The sequence below is a fragment of the Montipora foliosa genome, chromosome 4, assembly GCF_036669935.1.
Source record: "Montipora foliosa isolate CH-2021 chromosome 4, ASM3666993v2, whole genome shotgun sequence".
Taxonomy (NCBI): Eukaryota; Metazoa; Cnidaria; class Anthozoa; order Scleractinia; family Acroporidae; genus Montipora; species Montipora foliosa.
In genome coordinates this window covers 44186846-44201845 of record NC_090872.1, presented here as the reverse complement: position 1 = coordinate 44201845, position 15000 = coordinate 44186846, and the positions used below count along the sequence as shown (strand labels likewise).

The 15000-nt window shown below is 42.1% G+C and overlaps 1 protein-coding gene and 2 pseudogenes across 1 annotated transcript; 1 reads left to right on the top strand and 2 right to left on the bottom strand.

Annotated features, from left to right (window-relative positions):
• Nucleotides 1-450, bottom strand: part of LOC138001381 (uncharacterized) — a 698-nt pseudogene extending 248 nt beyond the window's left edge.
• Nucleotides 451-4539: 4089 nt separating this feature from the next.
• On the bottom strand, nt 4540-8395 carry LOC138001380 (uncharacterized). Its single transcript, XM_068848023.1, has 5 exons — nt 8130-8395; nt 7586-7784; nt 6532-6894; nt 5377-6093; nt 4540-5103 (listed from the first exon to the last, which is right to left on the bottom strand). The coding sequence occupies exons 1-5, from the start codon at nt 8393-8395 to the stop codon at nt 4540-4542; spliced, it is 2109 nt and encodes a 702-aa protein (XP_068704124.1).
• Nucleotides 8396-11593: 3198 nt separating this feature from the next.
• On the top strand, nt 11594-14623 carry LOC138001379 (uncharacterized; annotated as a pseudogene).
• Nucleotides 14624-15000: the final 377 nt, after the last annotated feature.

Here is a 15000-nt window from a genome sequence, read left to right as displayed (position 1 = left end):
CTCGTCTGTAGACTCTGTCCCAGTTGCCCTGCAGACATCAAATCGATCGGCAACAGAACGTAAACATTCTAGATTCCCAAATATCCACAACGTAAGAAGGATTTGCTTTCTTAACTAGACAGGAGGTCTTCCTCTATCGCCGGTATATTGAGGTATGTCGTTGTGGAACGAAAGCAAATGTTCCAGAACGATAACTGTATGCCGTGACATACGGAAGTGACCTCGGAAGTCCTCTGGTATGTAACTAGGAACGGTTATTTCCTAAAAGTTCTTCAAACGAATGTGTTCTTCTTAGCGTAGCTGTCCGGCTGCCAAAAGGAATAAAAGTGCTGCGTCATCGGCTCCTAGAAGAACCTGTTTTTTTGGTAAATAGTCAGCGAGGACCTCTTGGAAAAGTTCAAAACCAAACCCTAACTTTCCGCCATTTTGAAAACTCCCACCAAACTGCATGCTGGCTAATGGGGAAAAAATCCATTTTCGAATTTTTCGTTTCTTTCAAAACAACGAATCCACAGGATGTCAGACGGAATCCTTACATTACCCCAGAGATTAAACACCTTATGAATACCGGTACTCGTGACCTGTGGCCAAAAAAAGCGATTAAAACAATGGATAAACTTCACTGGAATGCCTATCGCTTCTTTACGCAAGAAGTGAAGTGCGAGATTTGGATCGCTGAACAGGATTACGTTCGTTCTGAATTAAAAAACAGTAAAGGCAACACCAATTCCATCTGGAAAGTCATCAACCGCTGCATACGCAAAAAGAATGTCCAAATCGCCACATCTGAAGACCCTATGGCCCAAGCAAACAAATAAAATGAATTCTATACCTCTGTGGGTAAAACTATTGCTGAAAAGGCGCAGACCTTGACCGAAAAACTAGGCTTTACTGCCCTTGACAATAAAAACAATATGAAGATATGAGCGAATGTAGCTGTCATCAGGAGTTCTACCTTAGACCTGTTACAGAGCAAGAGACCCTGAAGATAGTTAAGGCTCTCCCATCGAACAAAGCTCCTGGAGCTGACAAAGCGACTGCCCGGATCCTAAAAGCTAGCCTTCCTGTTACACTGCCACAACTTACAAATTTAATCAACTGTTCTTTTCGTTCCGGTAGTTTTGCAGAATCGTGAAAATTGGCAGAAGTAGTACCTTGCATCAAAGATAAAGAGGGTGATCGAGATGATCCATCAAATTCTCGTCCTATCTCACTCCTACCAATAATATCGAAGGTATGTGAAAGAACTGCACATTTACAGCTTGTGCAATTCCTACAAGATCATTCCATCATACATCCCCTTTAAAGTGGCAACAGAAAATGCCACTCTACCGAGTCTGTGCTACTCCATTTCACAGATGAAATCCTGAAGAATATGAATGAGAAGCGCATATCAGTTGAGGTGCTGCTTGACATGACCAAAGCGTTTGATAGCATACGGCACGATATACTTCTAGCAAAGCTCCGTAGAATTGAAATATCTTCATCTGCACTTGCCTGGTTCAGCAGTTACCTATCAAGCCGTAAGCAGGTAGTGAGGGTTGGAAATGCTGTCTCAGAGCAATTGGAGCTAAGCTATGGCGTCCCCCAGGGATCCATCTTGGGTCCAATGCTATTCACCTTATATGTCAACGACCTGTTATCTATTCCTAATCACTGTCAATCGATGGGATACGTTGATGATACCAAGCTGCTTCTTGCCCTGCCACCAAACCAAACTACTAATGCAGTTTCTATGCTAAATGACGACCTCGGGGAGATTACCAAATGGAGCTGCAGAAACTCATTATTACTCAACCTGGACAAGACTAAACTTTTGGTGATTAGAGAACCTCAACTCACAAAGACTCTACCGACCCTATCCGTAACTCTTATGGGTAGGAACATTGAACCTGTCATCATGGCAAAGGACCTCGGAGTCTATATCGAAAACAGCTTGAATTACAGCGACCACATGAACAAGATATCTTCCAGCTGTATCTATAAGTTAATTATGATTAACCGCATAAAATACCTGCTTGATAAGAAAACTATCCTCCTATAATATTATAATTTTATCAATATTTATTTATTATTTATCTGTAGTTCTATATTTTATAGTATTTGTAAATATTATCAATTGCATATTAATTATTTTGCCCAATGTATTTTAGACAGTTTAAATAGTTAAATTTGTCTACCATATTGGAAAAATAAAGTATTATTATTATTAGTGCTAATTCACTCTTTCGTCTTCAGTATGGAGTAATACTTCAAAGAAAAACATTAAAAAGTTGCAACTTCTTCAAAACTTTGCAGCAAGAATTTTCCTTGACTTGAAGAAATACTATCACATCTCCGAGGGACTAAAATCATTAGGATGGCTGGACATCAACCACAAACTCAAGTTTAATGACTGTGTCATGATGTATAAATGCCTTGATGGCGGTCCTGCGTATCTATCGCAGAGGTTCAAGAAGCGCTCTCAGATCCATAGCCGAGCCACAAGAAACCGAAGCGACTTGGACTTGATCAAATGTCGCCTTGCCACAGAGCAACGATCTTTCAGCTTTCGTGGAGCCAAAGCATGCAACGAGCTTCCAAAATCCGTTACAGACGCTACCTTGTTAAATAATTGTAAAAAGAATTTATTGAAACTATTCAAGGAACTTTAAAGACTCCCCCCCAATTGTAGATAAATCGTAGCTTTATTTATTAATTCTATTTTCATGTCTATGTCGATTCTTATACTATTGTAGGTAATTTATTCACGACTAGTTTTTACATTGTGGCTGAAAAGCCACAAAGTTTCGAATGGTGTTAAATATCCTGATCGTCATTATGAACCAGATACCGATTTAACAAGGGTTTATCCTGACATTTTAAAATATGTACATGCAAATAACAAGTATTTTCAAAGTACTCTTTTGAATAGAAGTAATTTTTTGTCATTGTACCAATTTATCTATTTTGATTTAACAAAACAGCGTTCTGATTTAAAAGATTCTACTGCTAAACTAACTTTTCACTATAAATTATCAGGAGCAACAGCAACAGCTTTTTCAATTTATGCTCTTGTTTTAAGTGAGCAGGATGTTGAATTTATACAAAAAGATGGAAAGCTGTTATTCAGATAAAATATTCTTTCTTTTATTAAATTAAATATATCTTGTGTATAATATGATAATACACGTTTTTATCTAATTCAATTATATACAAGATATGACAGCAAGATACATTTCTTATGGTGTAAAATTATCACCAAACCAAAAATAAACATTAGCTAGAGCTATAAATAGCAGATCACCAGTAAAATTACGACTATCTCATTTTCAATTATCTGGAACTGATAAGCTTATGCTACTAAAGACCCAATTGAAAAAAATACAAAAATCAATGAAAAATGGAACAGGAACAGACATTAAAATTAGAAAAAACTGAAATACGAAAAGTTGGTGGAAATACTTTTAGTTTAGCTACTAAATTTTCACCAACAGTATGTAGCTTACAGATCTTGCTGACGGTACGTCTAGAAATTTCAAACTCACGCTCTGTTGACTGAGCCTTGAGGAGCACGTTGAGGTTTGAGTGATCGACGAGTGAGCGATCGAGTGAGCGAGGTTCGACTAGAAAAATAAATGAAAATACATGAGGAAAAAAGCCGAGCGAAGGTAAAAACACAGAACAGAATATAGACTTACAAATGTTTCCTGACTGTAGCGATGACGGTGAAGCTAGGTAGAGTATAGATAAGAATAATATGAAATTGATGCTGCGAAAACGTGATTGAGAAAAAAATAGCGCGCTGGGAAACCATTAGCGTTTAAATAGCCCTAATTTGCATACATAAATGGTAAGCTAAGATAAAAATATGCACGTGGAATCCTACATCCCGGCCCCTAAATGCGCTACATAAGCATTTACATCGGCGAAAAAAAAAGGATTCCAGCGCAATGTTAACATTAATTGTTCCTTCGTAGAGTGTCCCTAGATAGATAGCCAAGTTCCACAATTAAGCCTCCCCCGCAACTTCAGCTGCTCCTTCAACTAAGACTATCTTGCCAATAGGTCATTCGTGTGTGCTTGATTTTGTTTTCAGCATGACGCCTCTCACAAGACGGTCTCGCTGATTGGACTTGATGCTTGTTATGCGTGCAAGTGGCCATAAACTCCTTGGCGACTTCTCATCTGTGAGCAGTATGATATCTCCGACTTGAAAATTCCGGCACGGCCTGAACCATCTTTGCCTCTCTTGCAAAATTGGCAGATATTCCTTTAGCCATCTGCGCCAAAATACATCTGATAAGTACTCGACTTGCCTCCACCTGCGCCTGGAGTATATGTCCTTCTTGGCAAAGATTCCAGGAGGGAACGATTGGCTGTACCGAAAGAGGAGAAGGTGATTTGGTGTTAGGGGGTCAAGATCGCGGACGTTGTGTGAGACCTTTGTCAAGGGCCTGCTGTTTACGATTGACTCCGCTTCGCACATGAATATTGACAGCCCCTCGTCATCTAGTACTTGCTCCCTGACCAGTGCGTTCAAGACCTTTCTTACTGTCCTTATGCAACACTCCCATGGACCGCCATGGTGGGACCCGCATGGAGGGTTGAATGCCCACTGGGCGTTTCTCTGAATGAGGAGATCAGCGATTTTTCCCTGGTTCCAATCTTGATAGAGCTGTTAAGTTCACGTTCTCCTGATACGAAATTGCTGCCACTGTCGGATCTTATCAGTTCTGGAGATCCTATTCTTGCAACAAATCGCCTGAAACTGTTTAAAAACGAATCGGTATCCAGATTGTGGGCCACTTCTATGTGGACAGCACGTACCACCAGGCAGGTGTACAGCATGCCGTAGCGCTTACCTTCTGTTCTTCCACGGCGAATCAGGAACGGGCCAAAACAATCGACTCCCACATAGTTAAAGGGAGGTTTGTCCGGTGTAATTCTGTCCAGTGGCAGATCCGCCATTTTCAGTTCACCAACGGGGGCTTGTCTTCTCTTGCAGGGGACGCAGGCATTTAGACATCTTCGCACCGCAGATCTGGCGCCGACGATCCAAAACTTCTCTCTAATCAGGCTAAGGACATGCTCCACTCCTGAATGACCAGAAACATGATGATACTGGCGAATGATGAGAGGGACTATATGGTACAACCTTGGCAAAATTGCTGGATGCTTTGCATTCTGCTTGAAGGGTCCGTTCGCTAACCTCCCTCCCACGCACAACAAGCCGTCAATTATCCGGGGATTGAGTTTCACTATCTTGCTCGATTTCTTGACTTGACGCTTTCAGCTTTGTTCACCTGAGGGGCGAGCGGATGATGCCTTTCTCAATATGACCAATTCCTCTTCCTTTTCTGCATTTCATAACTCGCCAAGGGGAATTGGGACTACCTTGGTTTCCTTAGTGACTACTGTATAACCACTCCTATGCTGCTCAACTGCTGATTGTAGATTATCGCGATAGTGAAGGATCCATGCAATGAATTTCTTCAACCCGTACCAAGAAGAAAATCGTTCAAAGATCTTGTTCATTGGTTCCTCTCTGATTTCTGTGGATTGGGAGTATACTTCAGCTGTTGATTTTACCTCTGGGTCCACCGGTGAAACCTCCAGGACCGGACTGGGTGCAATAGGCCAAGAAGAGTCTGGACGCCACAGGAAATCTGGGCCTCTAAGCCATCGACTGTTATTTAAAAGAGCCACAAGGTTCTGCGAGGAGTCAACGTGCCTCCACTGCGAGGCGGCCGCAACCTCCTGTATTGTAGCTACCCGGTTTGCCACAAAGGTATGAAAGCGCTTGCTCTCATTTCGGAGGTATCCCAAGATGCAGGTGCTGTCGGTCCAAAGCACAGACTCGACGACCTGTATGTCGGTCTCACTTCTAATGATCTTGTCCAGTCTGGCTGCAGCAACAGCTGCACTCAACTCTAATCTAGGAATAGTAAGATGCTTGAGCGGTGACAGCCGGGATTTCCCAATGACGAATGAACAATGGATGAGACCTCGTGCATTTGTGATGCGAAGATAAGACACTGCACCATAAGGGATCTGACTGGCATCAGCAAAGTGGTGGATGTAACAAGTTGTGACGTTGTTGAAGTCAGGCGGCTTGAAACATTGATAAACATTTAGTGACTCCTACTTAGGGAGATCTCCGAGCCAACTCTGCCAGGTTGTGATGTCTTCGTTTGAAACCATGTCGTCCCAAGCTAAGCCTCATCGGCAAAAGTTCTGCAATAGAAGCTTGGCTGGAAGGATGAATGGTGTGACAAACCCCAGAGGGTCATGGATGGAACTCCCGATGGAGAGGATTCCTAGTCTGGTAGAAGGATTGTCCCTTAAGGGTATCTTAAACCCAAAGGTGTCTGTTTCGACATCCCATCTGGTTTCCAGAGCACGTTCACAAGGCAACTGGTCGAGTAGATGATCCTTCACCGAGATTGCTCTCTCTGACGTAGGCACAGACTCGATGACCCTTCTGGAGTTAGAAATCCATTTGGTTAACCGAAATCCCCCTTTGGAAAGCAGTGCGTGAAGTTCTGATACCTGAGATATTGCCTTGGTTTCGCCTTTGATGGACTTCAAACAATCGTCCACATAGAAAGTGCGCCTTAGAGTTCTCACTGCCTCTTCCCTGAACATGTCTTGATTATCATCTGCCGCCTGCCTTAAGCCAAAACTGGGGCAACTCGGAGACGAAGTGGCACCAAATAAATGAACCAACATTTGGTAATCTTCTGGATCCTTGTTGAAATCGTTTTCCGGCCACCATAGGAAGCACAGGGCGTCACAATCCTTGGGGCTGACACGCACCTGGTGGAACATTCGTTCGATGTCGGCCATTATGGCAATGGGCTCTTCCCGGAAGCAGATCAGAACTCCCACCAAGTTGTTGGTTAGGTCCGGACCCTGAAGAAGTTGAGAGTTTAGGGACACCCCATTGTATTGCGTGGCACAGTCGACCAACACACAAAGCTTGTCAGGCTTGTTTGGGTTCACGACAGGGTGGTGAGGTAAGTACCATGCTACACGAGTTCCAATGGAACCATCCGAGGGTGGTTATTCTCGAAAAGGTTGTCCATGAATGCTGAATACTTCAAACGTAGGTTTGGGTTCTTAAGCAATCTTCTGCGCAGTAACTTCAAACGATGTTCTGCAATTGCTCGATTGTTTGGTAAACATGGCTTTCCAGGGTAAGTCTATCTGGTAGTGACCCTCCTTCAAACAGATCGACTCCTTCATGATGGATAGCGCACACCTGTCTTCTTTGGACATTGCTGGTTTGTCGACGCATATGGAATCCAAGAACTCCCAGTTACAGAACGTACGAAACTGCTGGCTAAGTTCCTCGTTAGCGTTTACAAAGTTGCACACTGGCTGTGGCTGGCCCATTCTCACCAAGGGTCCATTTATCGTCCAACCAAATATAGTTCATGTCACAAATGGGCCTTGTCCTTAACTAACACGGGTTTCATGAGGTTCCAGGGCCTTTGTAACGTCACATCAAGCCAATATCCGAATCAATTGTTTGAATTTGAAGATGTCTGAGGTAAGGGAAACTGATCACATCCGCTTGAGTCAGAATACTGTTACTACTCACGGGTAGGCTTGGTACTGAAAACACGGACAGAAGCTCAGCAAACTTATTCTCATCCAGATCAAATACTTCCAGAGAGAAGAGATTGCACCTGAACATACAGTTCTGCTTGCCGAGGGTGGTAAGCAAAAGCCACGTCTTCTCCCCTTCGACGCCCAAGGTCTCCACAAGCTTGTCGGAACAGAATGTGGTATTGGAGCCGCTATCAAGAAAGGCGTAGGTTACAGTTGACCTGTTTGATCTTTGGCCTTGACCCTTACAGGCACTATCGGTAAGGCAGTAGCTGACTTGCTGGACCCGATTGAGGCACACTGACCATTGGCACTGATAAAGCTGTTCTGGGCGTTGCTCACGGCATTGCCGTCTCGTACTGGAACTTCATGCTCATTAGTATTCTCACGAGGTGGTGTCTCCTTAGGTTCTCGTACATCTCTCTGTGGGTGGAGATATGTGGAGTGTTTGGACTGACATCCAGAAATCTTGCAGAAACTTGACTTGGGGCACTCCCGCACGAAATGGCCTGGAAGGAGAGACCGAACGAACGAACCGAAGTCTCTGCTCCGCGCAAAACTTCTTGAAGTCTTTGCAGCGGACTAAGACGTGGTGACTATTGCAAAAAGGACACTTAAGAGGTAGCCTCGTTGCCGCAGTTGATTTAATGATAGAATCTGGCTGCTTATTGTCAATATCAGGGTGCCCTCCATCATTCCCGGAAGTAGCAAAGTTAGCACTTCTTCTATTTGTTGATCCTTTGGAATCCTTTCTGCCAATCCTTGGATCATCTTTTATGTCTCCAAACACCAGATGGGTCATTGCACGGGCTTTTGCGTCTACAAACTTCGCCAAGTCATTGAAAGTGATCTCTCTCTGCTCATTATTCGTAATGTCATCAGCCTTGTTGCGCCAACCTCGTCTCAACGTATGAGGCAGCCTTCTCACAATTTTCTGCAGACTGTCAGTTTGTCAACTTTGTTAAGGTAACCAACGTCTTGCAAAATGTTCTTACAATTTAAGTGAAATTGAAAGCTTCTGGAGAGCGTTACAATCCTTATTCTTTATGGGTGGCCCGTTTATCAAACGCTCTACCAGAGCAGTTGCGATTTGTATCCTTGTTCGTACCTTTCCTTCAAAAGACGGCGTGCTTCGATGTATCTCCATTCTGGTTCCATTGCTAGCCAGCTTTTCATTAAATCGTGGACATCTCCGCGAGTGTACTGCACAAGATAGTGTAGGCGCATCTTGCTGTCAGCGGTCTTTGCCTCATGAGATTCGTAAACGACTGCACGAAGTTGTAGTAATTGACTGGATCTCTGTCAAACACTTGCACCTCGCTGCTTGGTAATGTGAGTGACAAGAAAAGCTTGTTTTGCTGAGCGAGTAGTTCCTGCAATTGATGATCGCACGATTCTTGAAGGTAAAGAAGTCTCTTGTTATGCCTTTGCTGCTCTCTCTGGATATCTATTAGTTCTTGTAGGAATCTCTCTCTGGTAGATGAGCAATGTGATGATGGACTTCCTTTTATACTGTCTTCAAGGTGACTACCAAGGCGAACATCTTCATAGTATTTGTTCTCGAAAGGCTTGGTTTCCTGTGGAGCCATGGGAGGGCGTGGCTTCTTAGGAGAAAACGGCTGTTGATCCAAAGGAAGAGGGAGCACTCAAGCAGGAATTTCAGATGGTTGTTTAATGCTGGCAGTTTCTAGCTCGGCATTAGCGTACGTATGTTCTTCCGCCTGAGCTCTAGCAATTTTCCTTTCCAAATCTAGCTGACGCTTTCTTTGAGCAAGGCGCAACTTTGCTTCTTCTTGAAGTTGTTGCTGCTTAATAACTTCCTGTCGAAGATGTAATTCTTCTTGCTGAATAGGTTGCTGTTTATGGAGGGTTGCGGCATCTGCTTGTAGAGCTGCTCTTTTTGCAGCAGCAGCCAATCTTGGGCTATGCACATGAGCCAAAGTGCCACTACCGGATTTCCGAGATAACGCGTACGATGCGCGATTGTGTGCGCATTCTCAAACCGACATTGCTAATTGAATCCTCTGGTCGTACTTCTCTTGCGTAATTCTCTGCACTGGCCCTTGTGATAAACTGGTTTAATGCCTCTTGAAAATTAGTACTCGTAATAATCTTGAGAGTCCTGAATTTCATCTTCATCACTTAACATTGAGTGATAATTTGCATGAGCATTTTTGAAAGCCTTCATTGTCTAGTCAAATGCTTGAACCTTTGATAAAAGTCCCTCCACTAAAGGCGATTGCGACATACACAAAGTGATTTCAGTAATCTTTTTTTGTTACATTACCGTTTGCTGCTCGTCTGCTTCTACGAAGACGAAGTAGATTTTCATTCCAAACACCCTGCTGATCAAGCATTACGTTCGGTAGAACGTGGCGACGGGAACCTTGGCCATCCGGTTCTTCTTCTATTTAAAGGAAGATATCTGTCATTAACGAGTATGGATCATTACAACAACACGCTATGTTACATTATTTTAGGGTGTTCAGGGCAAATCTTAAGTTAATCACGAGTTTAAAACTCGAAAATGGTAATGTTAAATTCCTTTACTGATAAAATTATCGTTACATCACACAAATAATGATTCTGAGTAAAAGCGCCTTTTATCTAGGCGATTTGCCTTAAAATTTTAAAATGTCGTTAAAAATACCGTGCTTGTAATCAGGCATGATATAAAACAAAATTGCAGTGTTGACACTGATTTAAAAAGTTTTTTAAAAGTAAAACGTTTCAATCACTTCGCTGATCGATTGATCGGTGATCGGTTAATCTATAGGACACCTCCCTGGAACAGAGAAAGATATCGTATGCGCCTCCGTAACGTTGATCGTCAACAGTTGGCGTCCTCTTAAACGTCGTAACATCACGACAGCACAGGAGACAGCTTTAAAAAGCCTTCCTGAAGATCCTTCTGTCACAATCCTCCCAGCAGACAAGGGCTGGTGTGTGGTAGTGATGAATACCAGTGATTTTTCTGATAAGATCATGGAACATTTACAAGACAAGAACAGCTATAAAAGAATAACGGATGGATGCAGAAATCCAATGGTTAGCACAGAGAAAGAGCTTAACAAACTACTCCAGGAGATCTGTACTTGTACAACTGAGCATGGTTCCGAAGAGCAGCAACTTAACAAAAAACAGGACTATCATTTCCGTAGTACAGATTGCACTCCAGTGTCTTTCTACAGCTTACCAAAAGTCCACAAGCCTGATGTCCCGCTCAGACCCATAACTACAACAAGTTGCACAATTGTTGAGACACTTTCATGAAAAAACACCTTTTCTAGCTTCCAGTACCCACCGTATCTAGAATTTAAACCTTTCCCACTTCCCCTCCCCTCTCCCCATTTCAATGTTGACTGTTTAAGTTCCGCCGTCCAAAATTCCTTTTAAGGACTTTGTCGCCGAAATTGAAGCCTCTATCTCATATTTACCTGATGAATCTAAAGATCAAATACGAACCTCTGCGGCTGCGATCCTCCAAAGGGCTTCTTTACCTAATCACAACATCTCTAAAGAAGAAAGCAAAGCTTTACATGAGTTAAAGAAAGACCGCTCCAGAGTCATCATGAAAGCTGACAAAGGAAATATCCTCGTTGTGTTGGATAGAGAAGAATACGACAGCAACATGGAGTCCCTCCTTGCGGACCGAAGTACCTATGAAGTTGTCACAAGATCTCCATTCGCTCGAATCGAGCGTGAATTGAACGCGATGCTCCTGAACTTTAAGAGACAACAAAAGATTGATGACTATACATACTTTAAATTAAGATCTACCGACGGCATTCCACCAGCGATCCGCGGTTCTATCAAACACCACAAAGATGGCTACCCTCTAAGACCTATCGTGACTTGCATTGGCTCTGCACTTTACAACACTTCTAAATTCCTCACCGACATCGTTGCACCGATCCAAAATCGTAATGGGTTCTCAGTTGCTAATTCACAGGAGTTTTCTAACGAAATAGCCGACTTTAACATCCAAGATGATGAAACCATGGTTTCCTTTGATGTGGTGTCTCTATTCACCGCCATCCCTGTCGACAAAGCTTCCAATTATATCAGGAAGAAATTAGAGGATGATTTCTCTCTCCATTCCAGAACCAACCTAGAAATCGAGGACATAATTTCCTTATTGAATTTTGTGCTGTCCAATAACTTCTTCGTTTACAATGACACCATCTACAAACAAATCTGCGGTTGTGCTATGGGTAGCCCCGTCAGCCCTGTAGTAGCCAACCGATGCGTGGAAGAAATCGAAAAAACAGCAATCAACACGACTACTGTCTCGCCGAAATTTTGGAAGCGGTATGTAGACGACAGTTTCTGCATTGTTAAGAGTGACGCTGTTGCCTTCTTCCACAATTCATTGAACTCAATCGATCAGCATATTTCTTTCACCATCGAACACGAGTCCAACGGCCAACTACCCTTTCTTGACACCCTCATTTCGCGTGATAACGGAAAACTTTTGGTTGACATCTACCGCAAACCCACGCATACGGATAGATATCTTGACTTCCATTCACACCATGACAGGAAACATAAAATCAGCACCGCTGAGACACTCCTGCATTGAGCTTTGAATCTCCCCAACACACAAGTTGGAAAGACCCGTGAAACTGCTCGTGTTTGCACCGCTTTACACTCCAATTGCTATCCCAAAAAAATCACTGCTGATGTTATAAGAAAGAAAGCGAGGCCTCCACCACCTACACCTACTTCAGAAGAGTTGGTTGGTATGTTCTTTAAATGGGCTGAGCCAACAAACCGACGCAACTTTGCAGTCCTTCCCTACGTGAAAGGCATCACGTAACCTCTCACAAGAATCCTCAAGGAACACGACATCCAAGTCACTAGCAGACCAGTTAAAACTTTACAGCAGCATTTCCCTATCCCTAAGTTTCGACCTGCCGGAGACGACCAGTGCAATGTCATCTATAAAATTCCATGGGCATCTTGCCCATGGAGCTACATTGGCGAAACTAAAAGATCCTTTACTACTTGGAGAAAGGAACATATGAGGAACTTAAAGCATTGTGCTAAAGGCTCAAATGTCGCAAAACACGTGTGGACTTTTAATCATGATATTGACTTTAACAATTCTAAAATCATTGACAAAGCAAACAACCGGAGAAGAAAGACATTGGAGTCATGGCACACGGCAAAAACTGTTGGGGCAGACAATAATTTGTGCCCGCTCCCAAGACAATATCACATTCTCTTAAAGAAACACTAATTTTCTTAGCATTTTTAACATTCCTTCTACTACATGCTTTTATCCTTTAATTTATGCGAATTTCTCGTTATATTTAAATTTCTTTCGCTTTTAGGCTTCACACATTTTTATCCGTTGAAGGCAGCAGTTCAGTCTGTCGAAAGCTCATAGTTTTTTCAAAGCGTTTTACCAGAGAACGATTTTACTTCTTTCTTACCATGAATCCTGGTAACGGATCTTCAATATTTTTACAATACCATTTATTGTGTTCCTTGGTGACGTCAACGGGGATGGTGGCGTTACAATTGAAAATCGTATCTTCCAGGATACAGCACAATTCAACTAGTACTTTCTTTTCTACTCAATCCAATACATTACCAGATAATTCGTAATAAAGTTCACACAGTTAGAAATCCTGTACATATCGTCTATTCCATTTACCAATGGTCTACCATCCAAGCACGGTCTATCATGGCAACAGCAAGAAATATGATATATTATTTTCTCAGTGAAAAGTTGTGGTAGACTGTGTAGACCGTTTCATATAAATCACATAAAGTGTAGCCGGTACAAATTTGTTCACTCTTGTATATCATTGTAAAACAAATCTGGCCAAGGATTTAGCACAATCGGGTGGTTTCTTTTGATCATTGTGCTCAGTCGGTCATTCCAGAGAACATTGAACTAGCCTGTACCCGACATGTCACTTAGAAGACTTGCTACTAAGCGTTAGCAGTCCCATCTCTAGAAGTGGACTAACCGGAAAGCAATAAGTAATGTTACAAATGGACCTCTGTGAAAATGTATCTTAGTATAACAATGTTTGATGAGAATTCATTTTTCAGAAAGTGGATGTTCCCTTTAAATGGCACGCGAGCGCAGTTAAAGGAGAGGTAATGTCTGTTTTTCATATGTAAGCAACAGCTAATTTCGTTCATGTTGCGCATGTTCTAGATGTCATGTGTCGATCGAAATATATTTGTTTAAGGCAAATTATTTTAAAATCGGTTCCAGGATATTCCTAGCATACTGTAAAAAGCAAAAGGATGGAAATCACACCTTTTCATCTACCAAATTATGTAGTTTTTCGACTTGACTCACAGAAAGCACTGAAATGGCTTCAAATTACGTCATACCGAAACCCTGCCAAAATCCACTTTATCGCTGTCCATTTTCCATTCACAGCAGATCAGAGAATAAAACCCTTTTTTTGAAAACACCATATTAAACGAAAATGATATACGCCTTCTTGTTCCAATAAACAAGGTGACCGTATGATAATACATACAGTGACAACCAACTCAGATAACAAGTTGCAAAATTGTTGAGGTTTCATGAAAAAACACCTTTTCTAGCTTCCAGTACCCACCGTATCTAGAATTTAAACCTTTCCCACTTCCCCTCCCCTCTCCCCATTTCAATGTTGACTGTTTAAGTTTTAAGGGGGGGGGGGGGGGGGGGGGGCTGCAGTGTGAGAGATAATAAGTAAATTAATAGCGCTCCAAGAAGGTGAAGTGTCTCCACTATTTTTGCAACTTGTTGTAGCTCTATTGACTCTTCAACATATGAGCTTCCAAACATCGCTTGGTGATCATCCATCCAGAACAACAGGTATTCTGTTAAAAACAGTAGAGTTTTCGCCGAGAGAATACCGGAACGAACTCTAGAACCTGATAAGATTTTCGTGTGTTTAGATGTGGTATCACTGTTTACCTGCATACCCATCCACTTGGCTTTGAGAATAACAAAATGAACGACTTCATCAATATTCTACACTCTGTGTCAGTTGCACATGTTGTTAATCTCTAATACTTCAGTGGACATGTAAAACAATGAATGACAATATCAAGACATGCCGAGTTTGTAGGACAGTTTTCAAATTGACAGAAATGACTCTTAATCTGGGATATTCTGCTTATTCCTGGGTTTTCATTTTAGCAGTAGCTTCTGTAATTGCATGGTTGGGTTGTGTGATTTGGTTCAATTTTTGTGGCTCCAGAAGTGAGACCTACTCTTGCTCTAAATAGTGTTTTCCTGGCCTTACTGATGCCTTAATACAAATATTTTGACAGATACTAGAAAGTGTAACAAAAGTTTACTTTTATACCTGGCATTTGTTATTATTGCAGTTTGCCATTACATTCCTTTAATAAAAACGTTTATCTTATCAATCCAAGAACTGGATA

Coding starts and splice junctions, on each gene's coding strand:
- LOC138001380 (XM_068848023.1), bottom strand. CDS start 8,395: ATGACCCATCTGGTGTTTGGAGACATAAAAGATGATCCAAGGATTGGC. Junction 7,785..8,129: donor TGCGCGGAGCAGAGACTTCG/GTTCGTTCGTTC, acceptor CTTTCTTGATAG/CGGCTCCAATACCACATTCT. Junction 6,895..7,585: donor TTTCAGTACCAAGCCTACCC/GTGAGTAGTAAC, acceptor CAACTTCTTCAG/GGTCCGGACCTAACCAACAA.